A 26,802-nucleotide genomic window follows, 5' to 3' on the forward strand; every position below is an offset into this window, starting at 1 on the left:
TGTTATAATTCCCCATTAAGAATTAAGTACTCATTGTTTTATTCCTAAAACCAACATCTACCAGCTGACAGAGGTAAAACCTAGCATATACTGAATTCGAATGGTAAAAGCTCGAAAAAATCGTCGTATTTTCAGAAATACTTACATTTACCAACTCATATCGGTAAATCCTAAAACTTACACTTAAATCTTAAGATTAACCGTAGTTCGAGCTTTTACAGTATAGCCTGACCAGGAACATAAAAACCCTCGCCATGTTGCGGAAAACTAATGGTACTAATTTCTTTTAATGGCAACAGTAACTGAAAACTTCATTGACATGTCACCTTGCATGTCAGTCTATTGCTGTCAAAGTGTAAACAAAGTTTATTTTAAATGTGCGCAATTGGTTTTATGAATTAAATTGCTAAAATATTTTTATAGTCGTGAAAGAAAAGTGGTTCACAATGTGTTAAAGTATTTGTCGAAGAGAAATACTAAGGGTTTGGACAATATTTTCATTGAATAATGTTTCTGACAAAGGTTGTCAAATTGATTGACATGTTTATCGTATAGTACAGTCCACTATGAAAATTTGCTGTGGTTTGTTTCAACTACCTATTTTAAAAAAATTTGTTCTTTCTAAGTGTTGAATTTTATGGGATTGGGAAAGAAGTACCGAGTTTGAAGCGTTCATGAGCAGACATTGCAGTTGAATATTCAAGTTCTGAATTTGATTATTGATGAATAATAAAATAAATTCTACTAGCTCGATTGATGGTTTCATTTAATTTATTTAAATCAGGTTACCTATAATAATATTTTTTCGTTAATTTATGAAAATATCAAATTAGCCCGTAATCCTGAATCCTGATACATAAAGTTAGCCTATTAATTTAACACAGGTACGACTGTACTCAGTGTTGCACTATCAAATGCAATTGACGCGCCACTATGCCAGGGTTTTTATGTTCCTGGTCAGGCTATAACAATTATATCAATCAAAGTTCCAACAATATAATAATTATTTGAATAGCAATTGAAATATATCGAGTTGATTTAGTACAACCCTAAAAATACTGGCAGCTAATATATTGTCTACTAGCGGCCGCCCGCGACTTCGTGCGCGTGGATCTCGTTTTACCCCCCCTTCATCTATCTTACGCGGGTCAGATTTTTTCATACAAATGTTTTTTCCCGCTAACTCCCGTTCCCGTGAGAATTTTGCAATATCCTGTTGTAACTAAGCTTTAAGTTTACTAAGGTACCTGCATGCCAAATTTCAAGAGTCTATCTTACGCGGTTTAGATTTTTTCATACAAATGTTTTTTCCCGCTAACTCCCGTTCCCGTGGGAATTTTGCAATATCCTGTTGTAACTAAGCTTTAAGTTTACTAAGGTACCTGCATGCCAAATTTCAAGCGTCTATCTTACGCGGTTTAGATTTTTTCATACAAATGTTTTTTCCCGCTAACTCCCGTTCCCGTGGGAATTTTGCAATATCCTGTTGTAACTAAGCTTTAAGTTTACTAAGGTACCTGCATGCCAAATTTCAAGCGTCTATCTTACGCGGTTTAGATTTTTTCATACAAATGTTTTTTCCCGCTAACTCCCGTTCCCGTGGGAATTTTGCAATATCCTGTTGTAACTAAGCTTTAAGTTTACTAAGGTACCTGCATGCCAAATTTCAAGCGTCTATCTTACGCGGTTTAGATTTTTTCATACAAATGTTTTTTCCCGCTAACTCCCGTTCCCGTGGGAATTTTGCAATATCCTGTTGTAACTAAGCTTTAAGTTTACTAAGGTACCTGCATGCCAAATTTCAAGCGTCTATCTTACGCGGTTTAGATTTTTTCATACAAATGTTTTTTCCCGCTAACTCCCGTTCCCGTGGGAATTTTGCAATATCCTGTTGTAACTAAGCTTTAAGTTTACTAAGGTACCTGCATGCCAAATTTCAAGAGTCTATCTTACGCGGTTTAGATTTTTTCATACAAATGTTTTTTCCCGCTAACTCCCGTTCCCGTGAGAATTTTGCAATATCCTGTTGTAACTAAGCTTTAAGTTTACTAAGGTACCTGCATGCCAAATTTCAAGAGTCTATCTTACGCGGTTTAGATTTTTTCATACAAATGTTTTTTCCCACTAACTCCCGTTCCCATGGGAATTTTGCAATATCCTGTTGTAACTAAGCTTTAAGTTTACTAAGGTACTTGCATGCCAAATTTCAAGCGTCTAACTTAAGCGGTTTAGATTTTTCGTACAAAAGGATTTTCCCGCTAATTCCCGTTCCCGTGGGAATTCCTAAGTATCCTATAACCTGCCCAGGAGTATGAAGAATAATTGTACCAAGTTTCGTTAAAATCCGTCAAGTGGTTTTTGTTTCTATAAGGAACATACAGACAGACAGACAGACAGACAGACAGACAGACAGACAGACAGACAGACAGACAGACAAAAATTTTACTGATTGCATTTTTGGCATCAGTATCGATCACTAATCATCCCCTGATAGTTATTTTGAAAATATATTTCATGTACAGAATTGACCTCTCTACAGATTTATTATAAGTATAGATGAAAAGTAAATACGAACGTAAATAGATTTAGAGAGAGATAGAGAATAACTTTATTTAATTTATTTGTAAATTATATATTAATGCAATAATTCTTTCAATGCCAATTTAATTAATCCTTTATTTTAAAGCATCTATTTAGGCTCTTGACAATACATAATCAAATGAATTCGTAAAACGCTAATAAAATGTATTGCTTGTGTGAAAAGGACAGCTATATCTATTGTTGATTGACAACTGAACTGTCATTCAGTCATTCATTTCTCAATTCTCAATATGGCCGATAAGTAGTTTATCTAAATACGGACCGTAATAATTGTGCGCGAATTTAATTTGTTATTACCTAAGATATTTATTTTGATGACTTAATAAGTGAAGTGCTGCGGCATGTTTCCGCTAACGCCGCCCGTTGTGAAACGACTTTTAGGGTGGAAAAAGGGTCCTGAGGGATCTTCCGCCGAAGATAAGTGGTCTGAAAAGGCTGTAAAGAGTCTAGTTAAAAAATTGAAGAAAAGTGGAGCTCTAGAGGAATTGGAGAGAGCAATTTCAAGCCAGAATAGTCATACTCGATGCGTTACGATTCCCAGGTTAGTTTTTATTATTGATCTTTGTGATAACAATAATAATTTGCAGAATGTGACATTTCCGGTCTCCTGCAGAATATGATTGTGACTTGCTTATCCGTATATCCGTATTTTCTGGGAGATAAGAGCTATTTCGCCTTGTTTTTGTGGCTAGAGCACATTCGTCGAACACGTTCGGAAACTCTTATTTTTGGTGTTGGTCCTTTGATTTTCATTAATTAATAATCTTGTTTAATGATAAACTTTGCGGTTTATGAGTAAAATACACTTTTACCTCAAGTTATTTGTTATAGGCAGTTTCCAAATAGTCCTAGTGTCTTCGTTCGGAAATGAACTTAACGTCAATATAACCCGACCAAACGTCATAGTCGTGCAAGTTTATTGACCTCAAAGGCGGTACCGACCGTCGCATTTTGGTTGCGCAACCGTAGACGGACGCAAATTTGGAAAGGTCAAATCGCCGTCACAACAAATCGAAGCATTTTGCCAAAATGGCCGCACTGTTTAGTACTTTGCGATTTTTTAGATACTATTTTTAACGCGATTTGAACATCAACAAAGGACGTTTTGTGTGTGTTGCACTCTTTTCGTGTTGCCATCAGAACATTAGTGTTCTTTTGTCCTTCAAGCAATTTTGGCCAAGGAAATCTGGTATGTAAGGTTTGCTGTTCATAACTAATTTATGCAATAAAACACCGTTTTTTGCGGTAAATGCGCATGTTATGGGCAGTGTTTTAATTTGATTCCAATAAGATTCCTATTAGATCCATTTTCGGGCCACTGTCGTCCTGTTATTGTCTATTTCATTGTTGCAAAAATTAAGATTAACTTCAGTTAATTTTCAATTAAGTATTTCATTAAATTAACCTTTAGAAAAGATTTTCAAATACAATTGTTATGGGATAATAAATTCCATAAAGCAGTGACCCCAAAAATACTACTAAAACAGCTGATTTACTTAGTATCTTTATTCACAATAAAAGTTTTTTTTTTAATGAATAATGCTAACTAAATAAGTCCTTGTTTATTTTGTTAATTAGGAGACTAGCTAAACCTGAACACAGTAATTAAAAAATAATCGTTTTAATTAACTCTTTGAAGAAAATAATTTCGCCACAAGACCATAAAACTTTCATGACGTTATGGATATTGAAATAAATAAAAAATTACGTACTCGCTCACACATATCAATACCATTAAAGTATTCTCTGTCCAATCATAAGTTGTATAACTACCTAATTGTTTCTTAACATCAACCGCCAACTGGTTCATATTTAAATTAAATTATTTATTCAATACTTGAGCCCTACTTGCCCTACCAACAATTCAGGGACCATATGGGCTGATGCTGAGAAGAAGTAGCAGTTTCACCAACTGTTCTAGTGCTCACCAAAGTCGTTTCTTCGTTCCAGATTAAAGCCCAACGATAACGTTATAAACGGCCAGTACAGGAAAGGGTTGCCGCATGTTGTCTACTGCCGGCTGTGGCGTTGGCCGCAGCTTCAGGTAATTATATTTTTATTTATGTTTTTCCCTAGGTACAAAGTTTCATTTAATCGGTTTAGTAAATTAAATGATAATGGACAACAAAGTTATTGATATTCGTCAGATTGGTTTAAAAAATATGCAGGGTTCGAAAGGATAATTATCAATTATCATGATAATTATCGTGATAATAACAAATGGATAATTATCAGTAGATAATAACAAAAACATGCGGTCGTGAAAATGAACTGTATTCGAAGTTTTCGAATGTGTATTTCCGCACTTGCGTCTAGTGGTGGGCGCTAATCAACAAAAATTGTTATAAAACCTATCTACTTAGCTCCACAATATTTACCTATCTATTTTCCAAGCTTTATGTGACTAGCGATTGATAACTTGACAACAATTAGCAACCAAAAACATAAAGTAACATTTCTTATAAAACAATGACAAATATATCTTATACTTTTGATAATTATCCGATAATTATCATGAAGCGTAATTATCTTGATAATTTCCAACTCTGAAAATATGCCAAGGGGGCGTCTATTAATTACGTGAGAGACAATTTTTCAACATCTTGTTTCTTGCTGAAAAAAATTACGAATTATTTATCGAGATCCCTCTCCCCTACTTGAGATTTAGTGAGGTTTTTGTGTAGTTTGAGACTACATACTTTCATTACATTCTATGAATAAATTGAATGTATTAAGAACTTATATGGTCCCTTTTTTTATCAACTTTTTCTCCAAAAAGTTTTTTTACCAGCTTACACTAACATTTCAGAGCCACCATGAACTAAAGCCAGTCGACCACTGCGAGTACGCGTACCAGTTGAAGAAGGACGAAGTGTGCATCAACCCTTACCATTACAATAAAATCGACTCGCCTGGTGAGTAATATATGTCTTCAGTGTTTTATACATTTGGGTTAGGCTTACCTAAAAATTGATTATCGATTAATCAACAGCTCTCACCTGAAATCACTCATACCATTGGTAACACTATCAATTGATTGATAATCTATTTTTATTTAGGGCAGCTGAGTCTCTTAGGTAGTGATAACGATTACTGGTGTTTTTTGCATGGACTTTGACAGATTTTTGACGTTTGTTAAAGTAAGATGCTGCAACTCAGCCATAATCTCGAAATAGTTATGGATGTATGATTTCATTTCTGAATATAAGTTAGTATTAGAAAGAAGAGTGAGAAGCGTGACTTGAGTTTCGTCTATCGTTTCATCCACAAAGACGCGCCCCACCAATTTTTGATCGAGGGAAGCGCGGGGTGCGGGGAGTTTGATCCGAGCAATCTGTAAGGCATTATTATAGTGTGCGTGTGCACTCATGGAACATTTAGCGTGTACCGATAACACTCAAACATTAGCGGAAGAATGGTGGGGCGCGTCTTCGTGGATGAAACGATCTACATGGATGATTTGTATAGAACAAATCACGAAAAACATGGAAGACATGAAAAAAAACTTGGGTTCACATCTCCTATTTTCGTCCACTCTTTATCCGCGTCCAAACGATACATCTGTGATCTAAAGGTTCAATTTAAAAAAACTTGGGTTCACATCTCTGGTTTTCGTCCACCTCTTTATCCGCGTCCAAACGATAGATATGTGGTTTTTTTATTTTATTTTCTCAAATCAATTCAAATTTGTTTCTCTATTGCAGCCCTCCCACCGATCCTAGTCCCCCGGTGCAGGGAGAGAAAAAAACTTAGGGTCACATCTCCTGTTTTCGTCCACCTCTTAATCCGCTTCCAAACGATGGATCTGTTTTATTGTTTTTTTTTTTCAAATCAAATCAATTCAAATTTGTTTCTCTATTGCAGCCCTCCCACCGATCCTAGTTCCTCGCTACAGGGAGAGAAAAAAACTTAGGGTCACATCTCCTGTTTTCGTCCACTTTTTTTATTGCGTTCCAAAGAAAGAATCTGTTTTTTTTTTTGTTTTTTTTTTTTTCAAATCAAATCAATTCAAATTTGTTTCTCTGTTGCAGCCCTCCCACCGTTCCAAGTTCCCGCTGTGGGGAGGGAAAAAAACTTAGGGTCACATCTCCTGTTTTCGTCCACCTCTTTATCCGCTTCAAAACGATGGATCTGTTTTATTGTTATTTTTTTTAATCAAATCAAATCAATTCAAATTTGTTTCTCTATTGCAGCCCTCCCACCGATCCTAGTTCCCCGCTGCAGAGAGAGAAAAAAACTTAGGGTCACATCTCCTGTTTTCGTCCACATATTTATTCGCGTCCAAACGACAGATTTTTTTTTAATCAAATCAAATCAATTCAAATTTGTTTCTCTATTGCAGCCCTCCCACCGATCCTAGTCCCTCGCTGCGGGGAGGGAGAGGTACGCGCGCCGCCGCCCTACACCGACTATCATCACCACGAGCACACGGACGCGTGAGTTTGTGGCTTATGTACATAGCGTTAAGGTCGGATTTCCTTTGAAGATGACTGAACATTAAGGTTGGATTTCCTATGAAGATGAGTGAGATGTGTAGCGAAGCTGTAATACGAGTTTGTGGCTTATGTACATAGCAATAAGGTTGGATGTCCTATGAAGATGACTGAACATTAAGGTTGGGTATCGTTTACCGCTGCGAAGAGGGACTACAGACTCTCATCACCACGAGCACACGGACGCGTGAGTTTGTGGCTTATGTTCATAGCAATAAGGTTGGATGTCCTATGAAGATGACTAAACATTAAGGTTGGATTTCCTATGAAGATGAGTGAGATGTGTAGCGAAGCTGTAATACGAGTTTGTGGCTTATGTACATAGCAATAAGGTTGGGTGTCCTATGAAGATGATTGAACATTAAGGTTGGGTATCGTTTACCGCTGCGAAGAGGGACTACAGACTCTTATCACCACGAGCACACGGACGCGTGAGTTTGTGGCTTAAGTTCATAGCGTTAAGGTTGGATTTCCATCAAAAATGTGCATTGTGCAACGAAGATAAGTGGAGCGAGGATGTGCAAAGCTGAGACATTAAATTGGGTTTTTATGTTCATAGCATTAAGATGGGATTTTGCTAAACATTACATCACTGTCATCAACACGAGCACACGGACGCGTGAGTTTGTGGCTTATGTACATAGCAATAAGGTCGGGTTTCATTTAACCACATCGTGCTCAATAAGCAAACTTCGCGGCGCACTGTAGCAGACGAGGCGAAGAAAATCGGCTAGACTTGGACACGGACGCGTGAGTTTGTGGCTTATGCACATAGCGTTAAGGTTGGATATCGTATGCCGCTGCGTGCGTAATTATATTGCTATCGCGCTCGCACACTCGCTGTGGCCGCCCGTCGCACAGTCGCGACAGCAATATAATTACGCGCGAGCGATTAGGATTAGTAGCTTGGGGTCATTGGACGAAATTCTACGTGCTCGGCGACAGGGCTTTACCATTACCACGAGCACACGGACGCGTGAGTTTGTGTCTTACGCACATAGCGTTAAGGTTGGATTTAATTTAACCATCGCTGCTCGTGGTCGGCTTAAGATGAGTGGAGTAAAGCTGTGAAACGTTTTTGTGTCTTATGTGCATACAATTAAGGTTGGTTTTCACCTGATGGATAGTGATGATCAGACCGAAAGTGGAAGTGAGCTTCACCCGCAATCCTCAAACAGAGGATCTGGCCATTTTACCTCTGATTTCCGGATTTTCCTCTGTTGGGGGTGTTAGTTACCTGTCAAAAAAGAATAAAATGAATTAGCTGTTAGGTCTAGCTAGTCTGAGTTATGCGCTACACTCTAGCGTTCATCATCATCATCATCATCTCAGCCATAGGACGTCCACTGCTGAACATAGGCCTCCCCCAATGCTTTCCATGTTGATCGATTGGTAGCGTTGTCTTATAATAACATATGACGTGACAGAGCATATAAGTCAGAAGCACATTTGAAATCTTACTGACATTTGACGTCACAAAAACATCCCTTGCCGCTCCCATTACCTCAGGCACTGAATTAGTAAGAAAAGGGTCTTAACGCGACGTTTATTAATGAGTTACATTATGTACTCACGGCTTGAAGTTTTTTTTTCTGCTAGCCTATGCTGCACTGACTCGGAAGTAAATTTTCAGAATTCATTTATGGGAAAATGTATTAAATTCTATAATAAATTACCACAAACTGTTGTAGAACTACCCATTCATAAATTCAAAGCACATATTAAAAGTACCTTAATGAAAAAGGGCTACTATAAAGTCGATGATTATTTAAAAGATAAAAATGTTTGGGATATGTTACTGCCTAGCTCGCATAAATATTTATAACTTTGTACATTTAAAGCATGTAAACCTTTGAAAAAGAAGCTGACAATAGTGACTGAGTTTCTTGCGCTGCTTCTTCTCAGCACTGGCCCATTTATTGTCCTGAAGCAGTGGTAGGGTTAATACTGGGACTTGTAAAAGTGCTTTTTTTAAGCCTATTTACAGAAATAAATGAGTTTTATTTATATCCATTATCTAGTACTCATAGTACAAGCTTTGCTTAGTTTGGGACTAGAGGCCCAATGTAAAATGTCCGAGGATATTTATGTTTCGTTTTGCCCACAGCGTGATGCAGAGCGGCGGCGTCGTGGGCGTGGGCGTGGGAGGTCACAGCGCTATGTATCTGGAGGCCACGCTTGGACAACACGTGCCCAGCAACACCACTGTGCATGTGTGAGTATTGGGACTATTCCCACCTCTCGTTCCCACCGCTGCATCTCCTGTGTAGCCAGGATCTACAGCTTGAACGCCAATAACCCAACCAGTGAAGGTCAAGTTTGTCCCGGGGGAAAGTTAAACTGTCATTGGACGAGTTTTGATCATTCTAGCCACATATCGTCCACTGCTGCACAAAAGCCTTCCAAGGATTTCCAAAATGACTGGTCCTGAGCAAATGTAGTTCGTTAGTTCGTTTCAGCCAAATGACGTCCACTGCTGGACAAAGGCCTGCCCCAAGAATTTCCACAGTGACCGGTCCTGCGCTGCCCGTATCCAAGATTCCAGGCACCTCTCGCGACCTTCACCAGATCGTCCGTCCACCTAGTGGGGAGCCTGCCCACGTAACGTCTTCTGGCCCAGATAGAATCACCATTATCAAGAAATTTAGTCTCTGGAGCACATCCCTCTATTTGGACCGTACCGTTTCGTTCTTTTCAGCCAAATGATGTCCACTACTGGGCCTCAAAGGCCTCCCCCAGGCATTTCCATAACTACGCTTATTTCATAACTTCAACTAATTTTGAACCTTACATTATTATAGGTTTACATTCCATTTAAACAGTTTTATTTAATTAATCCGTACATATTTCCCTTGTTTGTGGCCCCACTTGGTCAAAAGCACCTTGAACCTTACATGCAGAGTTATAAAGATTATTATCGCTTGCTATAAAAGCTCATCAATGGTTTACCATCGCCGCCTCTTTGTCACATTTGGCCCTACCAAATTTGAACCTTATGTCTTTTGCATAAATATCACTATTACTTGTCGCAGGAAAGGTAGAAGATACTCCATTTTCTTCAACTAACTTTGAACCTTATGTCCAAGACTTTAAAGACCATTATCGCTTGTCACAGGAGCTCATCAACGCCCGTCTTCTCCATTTTCAACCAATTTTCGACAAATTTTCCTGAACCAATTTTGAACCTTACTATCAAAGACATTAAGATTATTATCACTCGTTACAGAAGCTCATCGGCTGTAAAAGAAACTCCGCCCCATCGCTGCATTTTCCTCAACCAAGTTTGAACCTTATCGTCAAAGACATAAATACCATTATCGCTTGATCGGTATCGGTAGAGACCCCGCCCCCTCGTGACTCATTTCGCCCAAGTAACTTTAAACCTTACCCTTTAAGTTATAAATATCATTATCGCTTGCCATAGGAGCTCATCGACGGTCGAGACCTCGCCATTTCTGCTGCATTTCCCTCAATTAACTTTAAACCCTACCCTTTAAGTCATAAATATCATTATCGCTTGTCACAGAAGCTCATCGGCTCTAAAAGAAACTCCGCCCCTTCGCTACGTTTTCCTCAACCAATTTTGAACCTTACTCTCAATAATATTAAGACCATTCTCGCTTGCTACGGGAGCTCATCAACGCCCATCTGCTCCATTTTCAACCAATTTTCCTCAACCAATTCTGAACCTTACGCACAGAGTTATAAAGACCATTGTCGCTTGCCACAGGAGCTCATTTCCTTCAACTAACTTTAAACCTTATGTTCAAGACTTTAAAGATCATTATCGCTTGTCACAGGATCTTATCAACGGTAAAAGAGTCTCCGCCTCTCTGCTACATTTTCCTCAACCAATTTTGAACCTTACTCTCAATAATATAAAGACCATTCTCGCTTGCTACGGGAGCTCATCAACGCCCGTCTTCTCCATTTTCAACCAATTTTCGACAAATTTTCCTGAACCAATTTTGAACCTTACTCTCAAAGACATTAAGATTATTATCACTCGTTACAGAAGCTCATCGGCTGTAAAAGAAACTCCGCCCCATCGCTGCATTTTCCTCAACCAAGTTTGAACCTTATCGTCAAAGACATAAATACCATTATCGCTTGATCGGTATCGGTAGAGACCCCGTGACTCATTTCGCCCAAGTAACTTTAAACTTTACCCTTTAAGTCATAAATATCATTATCGCTTGTCACAGAAGCTCATCGGCTCTAAAAGAAACTCCGCCCCTTCGCTACGTTTTCCTCAACCAATTTTGAACCTTACTCTCAATAATATTAAGACCATTCTCGCTTGCTACGGGAGCTCATCAACGCCCATCTGCTCCATTTTCAACCAATTTTCCTCAACCAATTTTGAACCTTACGTACAGAGTTATAAAGACCATTGTCGCTTGCCACAGGAGCTCATTTCCTTCAACTAACTTTAAACCTTATGTCCAAGACTTTAAAGACCATTATCGCTTACAGGAGCTCATCGACAGTCGAGACCCCGCCCCCCGGGTACATCAGCGAAGACGGCGACCCGATGGACCACAATGACAACATGAGTGAGTTTGTACACAATTTTACTGTTTGTTCATATAAAATAGACCTTATGTATTTTTAATAGGTGCGATTTTTCAACAAAAATAAGAAGTATCACAAACATTACTGTGAGGTCTCACAGTGCGCGTGGACGCACAGGGTGACACACAAACCAATCACAGAGCTCTATTCAACGCTGTTCGATTTGCTGCTTGACTTGAGCAAGCATCGTTTGTGAAGACGGGTGTTAGGTGCTGTTGGACACTAAAGCCCGGTCTGTGAGCACGTAGAATTTTGTCCAATGACCCCAAGTTACGCATCCTTATCACTGGCGCGTAATTATATTGCTGTCGCGATTGTGCGACGGGCGGCCGCAGTGAGTGTGCGAGCGCGACAGCAACATAATTAAGTGCGAGCGATAAGGATGGACAGCTTGGGGTCATTGGACGAAATTCTACGTACTCGGCGACCGCGCTTTAGTCTGTATGGAACAAAAATAAGTAATTTTTATACCGATGTTATAGGTATTTTTATCTACATTACCATGAAACCCTAACATAAAGTTAATATACCTAGCGAAATAGAGCAACAAAGAGCGAGCGAGATGTCACTAGCAACAACACTTTGTGATAAAAAGAGATGCGTGATGCCGTCGCCGTCACGTCAAACATAACCGTTTTTTGCAACTATTTGACAGTTCGAAGGAACTTAATGGCACGCTGAAAATTTGAACTCTCTCAGAGTTTATGTGAGTGAAATCTTGAATGTTTATCAGAAATAGTGCTTCAGAAACATGCTGACTGGTTCAGTGATTGATAAAATGTAATTGGTACAAAACATAAAAAATAATCCTGACACTCGCACACAAATGATATATCCAGTGTTTAATTTTGTTTTGAGCTGTTTTATGTAGCTAAATGGTTTAAAATAACAATCATTATTTCAACCATTTGCTCAAGATATTGAAACGTAATTCCGATTATTACCAGAGTAAATACAAATGAGTAGGTCTTCATAGAAACACACCGAGCGCGGTTTGTATGTGAGTACACACTGACAAAATTTAGCGGGAAGTTGCGTGGGAGTGTATGCGTGCGCGCCGCATACGTATTGGCGCGCTCACATACAAACCGCGCTCGGTGCGTTTCTATGAAGATGACCTTACTCATTTGTATTTACTCTGTTATTACGCTTGACTTTTCGATTTTTACGTTATTCTACTTACTATTTCAGACCTAACCCGCTTAACTCCCTCCCCGCCGCATCTGGCGGCCGAGGCGGCGCCGGTGCTGTACCACGAGCCGGCCTTCTGGTGCAGCATCAGCTACTACGAGCTCAACACGCGCGTCGGGGAGACCTTCCACGCCTCGCAGCCCTCCATCACCGTCGACGGGTTCACCGACCCCAGCAACAGCGAGAGGTGACGTCACGACGCTTTACAGCGAATTTGAGACGAGAAACAGCTGACTAACGAGTGATTTCGAGCTTTTGGGGTTGATGAACTGGGTTTATTTTACGTTTAGACAGCTAAAATCACTTAAAAAGTGACGTCACAACTTTTTGGAGCAAATTTCAGACAAAAAACAGATGACTATCAGCTGTTTTCGAACGCTTGGGGTCATTGAACTGCGTTCATTTGCTCTTTTGACAGCTCAAATGACCCCAAAAACTTTTTAGGCGTAATTTGAGACGAGAAACAGATGACTATCAGCTGTTTTCGAACGTTTGAGGTTGTTGAACTTCGTTCATTTGCTCTTTTGACAGCTGAGATGACCCCAAAAACTTTTTAAGTGTAATTTGAGACGAGAAACAGATGACTGTCGAGTAATTTAGAACACTTCGGGTCGTTAAACTTCTTTTGTTTACCTTATTGTCAATTTTATAGTGACTCCAAAGATGTTGAAAGTGACGTCACAACTTTTTAGGGCGGTTTTGCGACAAAAACCAAATGAGTGTCGGTGATTTCGAACGTTCTGGTTGATTGAACCTCCTGCAAGCCTCGACGCCCCCTCCCCGCCGCACTGGCGGCCGAGGCGGCGCCGGTGCTGTACCACGAGCCGGCCTTCTGGTGCAGCATCAGCTACTACGAGCTCAACACGCGCGTCGGGGAGACCTTCCACGCCTCGCAGCCCTCCATCACCGTCGACGGGTTCACCGACCCCAGCAACAGCGAGAGGTGACGTCACCACGTTTTACAGCGAATTTGAGACGGAAAACAGCTGACTATCGACTGATTTCGAACGCTCATTTGCTCTTTTGACAGCTAAAATGATCCCAAAAGTGACGTCACCATTTTTTGGAGTGAATTTCAGACAAAAATCAGATGACTATCAGCTGTTTTCGAACGCTTGGGGTCATTGAACTGCGTTCATTTGCTCTTTTGACAGCTAAGATGACCCCAAAAACTTTTTAGGTGTGTTTTGAGATGAGAAACAGGTCACTGTCGACTGATTTCGAACGCTGAGGGTCGTTGAACTTCGTTCATTTGCTCTTTTGACAGCTACGGTGACCCCAAAGAAGGTGTGTGTATGACGTCACGACATTTTAGGGATGTTTCGCGGCAAAAAAACAGATGACTGTCGGTGATTTCGAACACTTCGGGTCGTTGAGCTTCTTTTGTTTACCTTTTGACAATTTTATAGTGACTAAAAAGATGTTGAAAGTGACGTCACAACTTTTTAGGGCGGTTTTGCGACAAAAAACAAGTGACTGTCAATGATTTCGAACGTTCTGGTTGATTGAACCTCCTGCAAGCCTCGACGCCCCCTCCCCGCCGCACTGGCGGCCGAGGCGGCGCCGGTGCTGTACCACGAGCCGGCCTTCTGGTGCAGCATCAGCTACTACGAGCTCAACACGCGCGTCGGGGAGACCTTCCACGCCTCGCAGCCCTCCATCACCGTCGACGGGTTCACCGACCCCAGCAACAGCGAGAGGTGACGTCACGACGTTTTACAGCGAATTTGAGACGAGAAACAGCTGACTGTAGACTGATTTCAAGCTTTTGGGGTTGATGAACTGCGTTTATTTGACGTTTAGACAGCTAAAATCACTTAAAAAGTGACGTCACAACTTTTTAGAGCGAATTTCAGACGAAAAACAGGTGACTATCAGCTGTTTTCGAACGCTAAAGGTCGTTGAACTTCGTTCATTTGCTCTTTTGACAGCTCAGATGACCCCAAAAACTTTTTAGGTGTAATTTCAGACGAAAAACAGGTGACTATCAGCTGTTTTCGAACGCTAAAGGTCATTGAACTGCGTTCATTTGCTCTTTTGAGAGCTACGGTGACCCCAAAGATGGTCTGTGTATGACGTCACGACGTTTTAGGGATGTTTCGCGGCAAAAAAACAGATGACTGTCGGTGATTTCGAACACTTCGGGTCGTTGAACTTCTTTGTTTACCTTTTTGACAATTTTATAGCGACTCCAAAGATGTTGAAAGTGACGTCACAACTTTTTAGGGCGGTTTTGCGACAAAAAAACAAATGACTGTCGGTGATTTCGAACGTTCTGGTTGATTGAACCTCCTGCAAGCCTCGACGCCCCCTCCCCGCCGCACTGGCGGCCGAGGCGGCGCCGGTGCTGTACCACGAGCCGGCCTTCTGGTGCAGCATCAGCTACTACGAGCTCAACACGCGCGTCGGGGAGACCTTCCACGCCTCGCAGCCCTCCATCACCGTCGACGGGTTCACCGACCCCAGCAACAGCGAGAGGTGACGTCACCACGTTTTACAGCGAACTTGAGACGGAAAACAGCTGACTGTAGACTGATTTCGAGCGATTGGGGACGATGAACTGCGTTTATTTGAGGTTTAGACAGCTAAAATCACTTAAAAAGTGACGTCACAACTTTTTACGGCGCATTTGAGAAGAAAAACAGGTGACTACCGGCTGATTTCGAACGCTAAAGGTCGTTGAACTTCGTTCATTTGCTCTTTTGACAGCTCTGATGACCCCAAAAACATTTTTGGTGTAATTTGAGACGAGAAACAGGTGACTATCGACTGATTTCGAACGCTAAGGGTCGTTGAACTTCGTTCATTTGCTCTTTTGACAGCTACGGTGACCCCAATGATGGTTTGTGTATGACGTCACGACGTTTTAGGGATGTTTTGCAGCAAAAAACAGATGACTGTCGGTGATTTCGAACACTTCGGGTCGTTGAACTTCTTTTGTTTACCTTTTTGACAATTTTATAGTGACCCCATAGACGTTGATAGTAACGTCACAACTTTTTAGGGCGGTTTTGCGACAAAAAACAAGTGTCTGTCGACGATTTCGAACGTTCTGGTTGATTGAACCTCCTGCAAGCCTCGACGCCCCCTCCCCGCCGCACTGGCGGCCGAGGCGGCGCCGGTGCTGTACCACGAGCCGGCCTTCTGGTGCAGCATCAGCTACTACGAGCTCAACACGCGCGTCGGGGAGACCTTCCACGCCTCGCAGCCCTCCATCACCGTCGACGGGTTCACCGACCCCAGCAACAGCGAGAGGTGACGTCACCACGTTTTACAGCGAATTTGAGACGAGAAACAGCTGACTGTAGACTGATTTCGAACGATTGGGGACGATGAACTGCGTTTATTTGACCTTTCGGCAGCTAAAATTACTTAAAAAGTGACGTCACAACTTTTTAGAGACAAAAAACAAATGACTATCAGCTGTTTTCGAACGTTTCGGGTTGATGAACTGCGTTTATTTGACCTTTCGACAGCTAAAATCACCTCAAAAGTGACGTCACAACTTTTTGGAGCGAATTTCAGACGAAAAACAGATGACTATCAGCTGTTTTCGAACGATAAGGGTTAATGAACTTCGTTCATTTGCTCTTTTGACAGCTCTGATGACCCCAAAAAACTTTTTAGAGCTGATTTGAGACCGCTTAGGGTCATTGAACTTCGTTCATTTGCTCTTTTGACAGCTACGGTAACCCCAAAGATGGTCTGTGTATGACGTCACGACATTTAGGGATGTTTCGCGGCTAAAAAACAGATGACTGTCGATGATTTCGAATGCTCCGGGTCATGGAACTTCTTTTGTTTACCTTTTTGTCAATTTTATAGTGACCCCAAAGACGTTGATAGTGACGTCACAACTTTTTAGGGCGGTATTGCGATAAAAAAACAAGTGACTGTCGACGATTTCGAACGTTCTGGTTGATTGAACCTCCTGCAAGCCTCGACGCCCCCTCCCCGCCGCACTGGCGGCCGAGGCGGCGCCGGTGCTGTACCACGAGCCGGCCTTCTGGTGCAGCATCAGCTACTACGAGCTCAACACGCGCGTCGGGGAGACCTTCCACGCCTCGCAGCCCTCCATCACCGTCGACGGGTTCACCGACCCCAGCAACAGCGAGAGGTGACGTCACGACGCTTTACAGCGAACTTGAGACGAGAAACAGCTGACTGTAGACTGATTTCGGACGCTCGGGGTCTTTGAACTGTGTTTATTTGACCATTTGGCAGCTAAAATCACTTAAAAAGTGACGTCACAACTTTTTAGACCGAATTTTAGACTAAAAACAGTTGACTATCAGCTGTTTTCGAACGATAAGGGTCGTTGAACTTCGTTCATTTGCTCTTTTGACAGTTCAGATGACCCCAAGAGACGAGAAACAGATGACTGTCGACAGATTTTGGACGCTCGGGATCAATGACCTTCGATTATTTAACCTTTCGACAGCAAAAATCACCTCAAAAGTGACGTCACAACTTTTTAGAGCGAATTTGCGACGAAAAACAGCTGACTGTCTACAGATTTCGAACGCTGAGGGTCTCTGAACTTCGTTCATTTGCTCTTTTGACAGCTACGGTGACCCCAAAGATGGTCTGTGTATGACGTCATAAGTTTTTAGGGCGTTTTTGCGACAAAAATCAAATTACTGTCGACGATTTCGAACGTTCTGGTTGATTGAACCTCCTGCAAGCCTCGACGCCCCCTCCCCGCCGCACTGGCGGCCGAGGCGGCGCCGGTGCTGTACCACGAGCCGGCCTTCTGGTGCAGCATCAGCTACTACGAGCTCAACACGCGCGTCGGGGAGACCTTCCACGCCTCGCAGCCCTCCATCACCGTCGACGGGTTCACCGACCCCAGCAACAGCGAGAGGTGACGTCACCACGTTTTACAGCGAATTTGAGACGAGAAACAGCTGACTATCGGTGATTTAGAACGCTCGGGATCGATGACCTTCGATTATTTGACCTTTCAGAAGCTAAAATCACTAAAAAAGTGACGTCACAACTTTTTGGAACGAACTTGAGACGAAAAACAGCTCACTATCAGCTGTTTTCGAACGTTTGGGGTTGATGAACTTCGTTCATTTGCTCTTTTGACAGCTCAGATGACCCCAAAAACTTTTTAGGCGTGATTTGAGACGAGAAACAGATGACTGTTGAGTAATTTAGAACACTTCGGGTCGTTCAACTTCGTTCATTTGCTCTTTTGACAGCTACGGTGACTCCAAAGATGGTCTGTGTATGACGTCACGACGTTTTAGGGATGTTTCGCCGCAAAAAAACAGATGACTGTCGGTGATTTAGAACACTTCGGGTTGTTGAACTTCTTTTGTTTACCTTTTTGTCAATTTCGTAGTGACCCCTAAGACAATGATAGTGACGTCACAACTTTTTAGGGCGGTTTTGCGATAAAAAAACAAATGACTGTCGACGATTTCGAACGTTCTGGTTGATTGAACCTCCTGCAAGCCTCGACGCCCCCTCCCCGCCGCACTGGCGGCCGAGGCGGCGCCGGTGCTGTACCACGAGCCGGCCTTCTGGTGCAGCATCAGCTACTACGAGCTCAACACGCGCGTCGGGGAGACCTTCCACGCCTCGCAGCCCTCCATCACCGTCGACGGGTTCACCGACCCCAGCAACAGCGAGAGGTGACGTCACCACGTTTTACAGCGAACTTGAGACGAGAAACAGCTGACTAACGAGAGTTTTCGAACGCTCGGGGTCTTTGAACTGCGTTTATTTGCTCTTTTGACAGCTTAGATGACCCCAAAAACTTTATAGGGCTGATTTGCGACAAAAAACAGGTGACTATCAGCTGTTTTCGAACGTTTGGGGTTGATGAACTGCGTTTATTTGACCTTTCGACAGCTAAAATCACCTCAAAAGTGACGTCACAACTTTTTGGAGCGAATTTCAAACGAAAAACAGATGACTATCAGCTGTTTTCGAACGATAAGGGTTAATGAACTTCGTTCATTTGCTCTTTTGACAGCTCTGATGACCCCAAAAATTTTTAGGTGTAATTTGAGACGAGAAACAGCTGACTGTCCACTGACTTCGAACGCTTGGGGTCGTTGAACTTCGTTCATTTGCTCTTTTGACAGCTACGGTGACCCCAAAGATGGTCTGTGTATGACGTCACGACGTTTTAGGGATGTTTTGCGACAAAAAACAGTTTGCGACAAAAAACAGATGACTGTCGGCGATTTCGAACACATCGGGTCGATGAACTTCTTTTATTTACCTTTTTGACAATTTTATAGTGACTCCAAAGACGATGATAGTGACGTCATAACTTTCTGGGTCTGATTTGCGACAAAAACCAAATGACAGTCGGTGATTTCGAATATAACCTTTCGACAGCTAAAATCACCTCAAAAGTGACGTCACAACTTTTTGGAGCAAATTTCAGACAGAAAACAGATGACTATCAGCTGTTTTCGAACGTTTGGGGTTGATGAACTTCGTTCATTTGCTCTTTTGACAGCTCAGATGACCCCAAAAACTTTTTAGGTGTAATTTGAGACGAGAAAGAGATGACTGTCGACTAATTTCGGACGATAAGGGGTCATTGAACTGCGTTCATTTGCTCTTTTGACAGCTACGGTGACCCCTAAAACTTTTTAGGGCTGTTTTGAGACAAGAAACAATTGACTGTGGAGTAATTTAGAACACTTCGGTGACGTCACACACTGGTTCAAGAAATGATAAAAATGGAATTAGCGATTTGTTCACTTTTTTTGATGGTATCATGTGTAGAATGTCATAAAAAACGTTTTGTTTAAGTTCTATTTTTCTGAGAAATGCGTAGTTTTTGCTATATTACATGTTTTGTGTTTTATTTGTATGAAACGTTTCCTTCACGAGGCTCTTATTCAAAATGTTAAAGTTTGTTAGATATGACTACTTATAGGTTTTAAAGAGTCATACTAATAGAAGCTAATACAGTAACAACTTTGTCCCAGTGCGTCCCCGTTTAGGATATAAGTGATATTTTTTAAGGTACGAAAAAGTAATAATAATAAATACACTTTATTGCACACCAAACAAATAACATAACAGAAGAAAAGGAACACATAAGGTACAATTAGGCGGTCTTATCGCTATGAAGCGATCTCTTCCAGACAACCTATGGTGAGGACAGTTACTTGAAACAAATATGAAGGGGAAGGCGGTGTCGACACTAAAGAAATAAATTATAAAGTAAACAAAATATATGGATATAAGGCAACTTTATGATAATTTATTGATTTTCTAAAATAAAAAGAAGCTAACAATCATTCCAATCTTAATCATTTATTATACAACATCATCATCAACATCTATAAATTCAAAAGTTTCATCGTTATTTGAAGCTAGTAAATTTTTAACTTCATTAGGAAGAAGAGATTTTGACTCACACTCGTTTTTGGTCTTAATGTTGACAAAAAAGGATCCGAAGAAATAAGTAAATTATTTAAAATATCACGATTGGTCACTTTTCGGTTAAATTTACGCGTATGATTCTCTCTATCTTTCTAAAATCTTTATTCCGCGATTCTGTAGCTTCTTCTGATAGTGCTCCTATTGGCATAATATCTAAGTGCAAAGCAAAACCAACTGACATGAATCATTAATTTAACAAAATTAAAACAAAGATCTTTAAGTAGGATCGATATGTAGGTACAAGTATGGCCTATCTTCATTGCATGCATGGATACGGGCTATGGAGACTATATTACACATTACTTATAGACTAGAATTTAAAACTTGGACAGCAAGAGGAAATAAAAAAAATGCAAATAATGGAGAAACGAACAGCTGAAATACAAAAACGGTTTCGCGATGAACCTGGATTGCTAATAGATATTGTGCAGCAAGGGGCTGGAACAATAAACAACGGAAATATTGCGCGTAGATTTTTTGCAGATCCAGAAAAAACATCCAACATCACTGGAGTTAGTCAAGATCTGATTCCTAGATTGTCTGTATTATTAAGGGCTATGGCTTCCGGTGAGTAATAAACCCCCAAAACTTCACTCAATTTACTTAGATATTATGCCAATAGGAGCACTATCGGAAGAAGTTGCAGAATCGCGGAATAAAGATCAGAGAGAATCATACGCGTAAATTTAACCGAAAAGTGACCAATCGTGATATTTTAAATAATATACTTATTTCTTCGGATCCTTTTTTGTCAACAATAAGACCAAAAATGAGTGTGAGTCAAAATCTCCTCTTCCTAATGAAGTTAAAAATTTACTAGCTTCAAATAATGATGAAACTTTTGAATTTATAAATGTTGATGATGATGTTGAATAATAAATGATTAAGATTGGAATGATTGTTAGTTTCTTTTTATTTTAGAAAATCAATAAATTATCATAAAGTTGCCTTATATCCATATATTTTGTTTACTTTTTCGTAACTTAGAAAATATCACTTATATCCTAAACGGGGACGCACTGGGACAAAGTTGTTACTGTATTAGCTTCTATTAGTATGACTCTTTAAAACCTATCAGTAGTCATATCTAACAAACTTTAACATTTTGAATAAGAGCCTCGTGAAGGAAACGTTTCATACAAATAAAACACAAAACATGTAATATAGCAAAAACTACGCATTTCTCAGAAAAATAGAACTTAAACAAAACGTTTTTTATGACATTCTACACATGATACCATCGAAAAAAGTGAATAAATCGCTAATTCCATTTTTATCGTTTCTTGAACCAGTGTGCGTCACGACGTTTCAGAGCGAATTTGAGACGAAAAACAGCTGACTGTAGACTGATTTTGAACGATTGGGGACGATGAACTGGGTTTATTTGACGTTTAGACAGCTAAAATCACTCAAAAAGTGACGTCACAACTTTTTAGAGCGAATTTGAGAAGAAAACCAGGTGACTGTCGACTGATTTTGAATGCTAGGGGTCGTTGAACTTCGATTATTTGACCTTTTGGCAGCTAAACATCACCTCAAAAGTGACGTCACAACTTTTTATGGCTGATTTGCGTCAAAAAACGGATGACTTTCGAGTAATTTAGAACACTTGGATTCGTTAAACTTCTTTCATTTATCCCTTTCACGGCTATGGTGACTCCAAAGACGGTGTAAGTATGACGTCAAGACTTTAGAGCTGACTTTAGTCGAGAAACAGATGTCTGTCGAATGATATCGAAACGTTTGGGTTCATTGAACTTCGTTTATTTGACCTTTTGACAGCTAAAATGACCTCAACGTTATTCTGTTTCAGGTTCTGTCTGGGTTTGCTGTCGAATGTGAATAGAAACGAAGTTGTCGAGCAAACGCGTCGACATATTGGGAAAGGAGTCAGATTGTATTATATTGGAGGTACGTAAAATATAGTGCAACACAAAAGCCATGGATATACTTATAGATAGTTTCATCCACGAAGACGCGCCCCACCATTTTTGGTCTCGGTCGCGCGGGGTGCGGGGAGTGTGGTCCGAGCAATCCGAGCGGCATTATTGTAGCGTGCGTGTGCACTCATGGATCATTTAGCGTGTACCGATAACACTCAAACATTGGCGGAAGAATGGTGGGGCGCGTCTTCGCGAATGAAACCATCTATACATTTTCAACCGACTTCAAAAAAGGAGGAGGTTCTCAATTCGACCCGTATGTTTTTTTTTTCTATGTTTGTTACGCGATAACTCCGCCAATTATGAACCGATTTGAACAAATCTTTTTTCGGCGTATTGGTAATACCTCAAGGGTGGTCCCATTTAAATTTAATAATGGGTGGAAAATTGGGGATGAACTTTTTTATACGCAATATCTCCGCCGATTATAAATCAATTTGAACGATTATTTGTTTCATGCGAATTTGAAGAAAATATTTCACCCCCAAGGGTAGAACTTTTTTTAATTTTTAGTATTTTTTGTGTTCACGCATTTGAAGTCGGTTTTTTTTTATAAGTTAATTATTTCATTTATTCCTTGATGTTCGTACGTTTAAACTGAAGATTAATTAAGTAGCAAACAATACCTTATTATACTATTAAGTCCTAAGTTCGCTTTAAGTACCAATTTATGCTTAAATAGTAAAAATATGTGCCAATTCTTATTTCAGGTGAAGTGTTCGCCGAGTGCCTGAGCGATTCTTCAATTTTCGTTCAGAGTCCGAACTGCAACCAGCGCTACGGCTGGCATCCGGCCACCGTCTGCAAGATACCGCCCGGTAAGTGGACAATATGTTGTTTGAATCGTATATCGTCGTTCATATTGCAATTTGTTCTATGTACCTTGTACCTTGTGTGTTCCTTCTGTTATGTTATTTGTTTGGTGTGCAATAAAGTGTATTTATTATTATTGTTACGTTTTCTTTATTTTTACTCGAAGTCCCTATGGTCTTCGGTTTTAACCATAACTCACGGGCTCATGCCAAGTGAGTTAAGTTTTCAGAATTGATAGCGGAGTTGGAGTCGTCCTGCATGAACTTTCTGACGATACGACAGGTGTTGAGAATCGCAGCCTTTTGCATAGTCATATAAATATTTTCTTTAATGTCTAAATTGCGTAGGGCAGTTAGCAAGTGGTTTGGGATGACACCCGTGCTGGAGAGCACCAACGGTATAATGTATACTTTTTCCATTTTCCATATTTTCAAAATTTCTTCTTTAAGCTCGGTATATTTATGTATTTTTTCTGTTATGGTTTTATGCAAATTGTGTGTGTTGGGAACGGCTATGTCTATAATATGTACTGTTTTATTTTGTTTGTCAATTAAGGTGATATCTGGTCTATTATTGTGTATAGTTCGATCGGTAAGTATGGCACGGTCAAAGTATATCTTGCAGGTGCTGCTCTCCAGCACTGGCTTTGGGCTGTATTGGTAATATGGCAGTGGTTTTCCGGCTAAAAGTTTATGTTTGAATGCTAGCTTCTGGTGTATAATGTTGCAAATTTGGTTATGACGATGGGTGTAATCTGTTTGAGTTAAATTTGGGCAAGCACTTGTGATGTGTTGGATTGTTTCCGACTGTCGGTTGCATTTGCGGCATTTATCAGTGGTAAGGTTTTTGTCTTTTATAATGTATTTTCTGTAGTTGCGGGTATTTATGACTTGATCCTGAATTGCTATCATAAAACCTTCAGTTTCAGGAAAAAGAGCGCCTAGTTTTAACCACTTGTTGGAAGCAATACTATTTATGTGAGGTTGTTCAAGGTCGTGACGATGTCTACCGTGCAGTTCTTTCCGGCGCCATGCTGCTAGTTTATCCGCTTCTTGTTGTTTTTTGCTTAAAAACTCTTATTATTATTATGTCAAAAATTACAAGTTTACAGGACAGTAAAAAAACAGCGTAGGTACTTACGGGAAAAAATCATTTAAGACACCAAAATGTTTTTAACTAATGTTTCCTAAGCAGTTTGTTCTTTTTAATATAAATAATTATAAAAGTCTCCATAAATAATTTATAATTATATTTAGTTTTTTTTTTTTTTTTTAATTTTTTGACATTGAACAAATTGCAATATGAACGACGATATGCGGCCACCAGTTGGCGCCACTGGCCTAATTCGCGTATTTTGTCAGTCAAGATTTCGCTGACGTTCAGAAGTCGTCCCATTGAAAAACAGTTCTAAATCCGTATTCACAAGGGTCATTTGGATAGAACGATTACTCGATAGGATAGGCTACATGTCTTGTTTAAGGCCTATTCAAACCTGAGCGATATTCGCTGCCGCTGTGGGTAGAGGTACATACCACGCGGGTTTCGCTCAGGTATTTAGTATCAAGTACCGCGGCTAGAGCGTTTTCTCTGCCGCAGACGGTAGCGAATACCGCTTAGGTCTGAATAGTATTATTACCGCATACCCACTGGGTTTTCTCTGCCGCAGACGGTAGCGAATACCGCTTAGGTCTGAATAGTATTATTACCGCATACCCACTGGGTTTTCTCTGCCGCAGACGGTAGCGAATACCGCTTAGGTCTGAATAGGCCTTTACACTCGTCAAGACTCGAGTAATTTTTTGTCGAGTAATTCACCTTTAGTAACTAAATAACCACTCGCTACTGACTATGATACCGTTCATACTTTAATCAAGTACAGTTTACAAGTTATTAGTAGTTTTTATATGAACTCGACGTTATGTAAGTTTTTTTAGGACTCATTTAGCGAGTGAACAGGATCGTGTGGTGGGTGCTATTCTATTCGTCTGCCAAAATAGAACAAAATGGATTGGCTCGACTAAATGTTTGCCCCCTTACTAATAAAAAGTTACACAGTTGTTGAACACTGTTTTAAAATGACATTTCCATACTAAACGTCACTTTAAAACACTGATCAACGAGGGTGTAAGTTTTATTAGTAAGGGGGTTGGTGTTCAAACACGTTTAGCTACTTTGAAAATTATTATGGAAGCAATCTCATGCTTCTTGTTTCATTTTTAGGCTAAATAGAAAAACTAAAGTAGATAATTTTACTCCTAATTTATAGCGAGCAAAGTCGCAGGTTTAATTTCAAAATATTCCTTCTATCCTTGCAGGCTGCAACCTGAAAATATTCAACAACCAGGAGTTCGCCGCTCTGCTGTCGCAGTCGGTGTCTCAGGGCTTCGAAGCGGTTTTCCAGCTAACGCGCATGTGTACCATACGCATGAGCTTCGTCAAGGGCTGGGGCGCTGAATACAGGTACGGTTCGCGAACGAATGGCGCTCGCGAGCAATGTTCGCGAACGAATTGTGCTCGCGAGCAATGTTTGTAGACACAGTGGCCGCTTTGCAGTCGGTGTCTCAAGGCTTCAAAACGGTGTTCCAGCTAATAGCAATGTTTGTAGGCGAATGGCGCTTGCGAGCTAAGTCTGTAGATAAACAAAGCTGTACAGCAGAAATGTTCAAAGACGAATAGTGCGATACTGTCGAACGAATGGAACTTGCGAGCAATGTTCGCCGCCGTTTCCACAACGACCGATCCCCAGGTGCTTTCCGCTAAATTTACCAGATCGTCGGTCCACCGAGCGGAGGCCATAGATGCTACTAGAGAACGTTTCTGGCTCAACGGCCATCTATTCTATGAGTTATGTGCCCTGCCTACTTGACTACCTCTTACACTGGTCACTATATTACCTTTAAGCATTTTAAGCCAACAATTTATTTTATTTTATTTCCACCAGGCGGCAGACCGTGACGTCAACGCCGTGCTGGATCGAGCTGCACCTGAACGGGCCTCTGCAGTGGCTGGATCGAGTGCTCACGCAGATGGGCTCGCCGCGCTTGCCCTGCTCCTCCGTGTCCTAAGGTAAGGGATGTTCGCAGATGAATTGTGCTCGCGAGCAATGTTCGCGAATGATTGTGCTCGCGAGCGATGATCGTGGTCGAATAGTGCTCGCGAGCTTTGTTCGCGGATGAATTGTGCTCACGAGCGATGATCGTGGTCGAATAGTGCTCGTGAGCAATGTTCGTGGATCAATTGTGCTCGCAAGCGATGATCGTAGTCGAATAGTGCTTGCGAGTAATGTTCACAGGTGAATGGCGCTCGCGATATTATTGAATTGACAAACGTTGTTCGCGTGACTGTTCCCATCGCTCTTAATATAGTCGCAAACTAATAACTAGATAACCGGGTAGATAAAAAACCATTCTGGCCAATTTATTTAAAAATAAAATTATGGAGAAACGACATTATTTATCCCAGACAAATTAAACCCTAAAAATGATCTTAATCTTCAAATACATAGTTATTAAATAAATAGTACTTTACGTTATAAAGAAAAATACATTTTCCCTTTACAGCGGACGTTCCCGAGTCAAAGTACACTCGCCCACTATTGAGAGTAGCTCAACACAAATACCTCCGCTACAGTTAGTGTATGAGATACGTAGTTTGTTTGGGGAACTGTGAGTTTATACGTCAACGTGTATTTACTAGAAATAGTGCTCGCGAGCAATGTTTGCGGACGAATAGTGCTCGCGAGCGACGTTCGGAGATGAATTGCGCTC

General features: G+C 40.8%; 1 protein-coding gene across 1 annotated transcript; it reads left to right on the forward strand.

Moving 5' to 3' along the window:
- Positions 1 to 2,810: 2,810 nt before the first annotated feature.
- On the forward strand, positions 2,811 to 26,802 carry Smox (Smad on X). Its single transcript, XM_028317601.1, has 12 exons — positions 2,811 to 3,142; positions 4,552 to 4,645; positions 5,411 to 5,516; positions 6,944 to 7,037; positions 9,202 to 9,309; positions 11,571 to 11,650; positions 12,861 to 13,047; positions 22,093 to 22,190; positions 22,933 to 23,040; positions 25,351 to 25,495; positions 25,977 to 26,101; positions 26,596 to 26,802. Exons 1-11 carry the CDS (start codon positions 2,943 to 2,945, stop codon positions 26,098 to 26,100), a joined length of 1,344 nt encoding a protein of 447 aa, XP_028173402.1. The 5' UTR covers positions 2,811 to 2,942; the 3' UTR covers position 26,101; positions 26,596 to 26,802.

This window comes from Ostrinia furnacalis, unplaced genomic scaffold (genome assembly GCF_004193835.3).
Source record: "Ostrinia furnacalis isolate ACB-3 unplaced genomic scaffold, ASM419383v2 OfSCF6327, whole genome shotgun sequence".
Taxonomy (NCBI): Eukaryota; Metazoa; Arthropoda; class Insecta; order Lepidoptera; family Crambidae; genus Ostrinia; species Ostrinia furnacalis.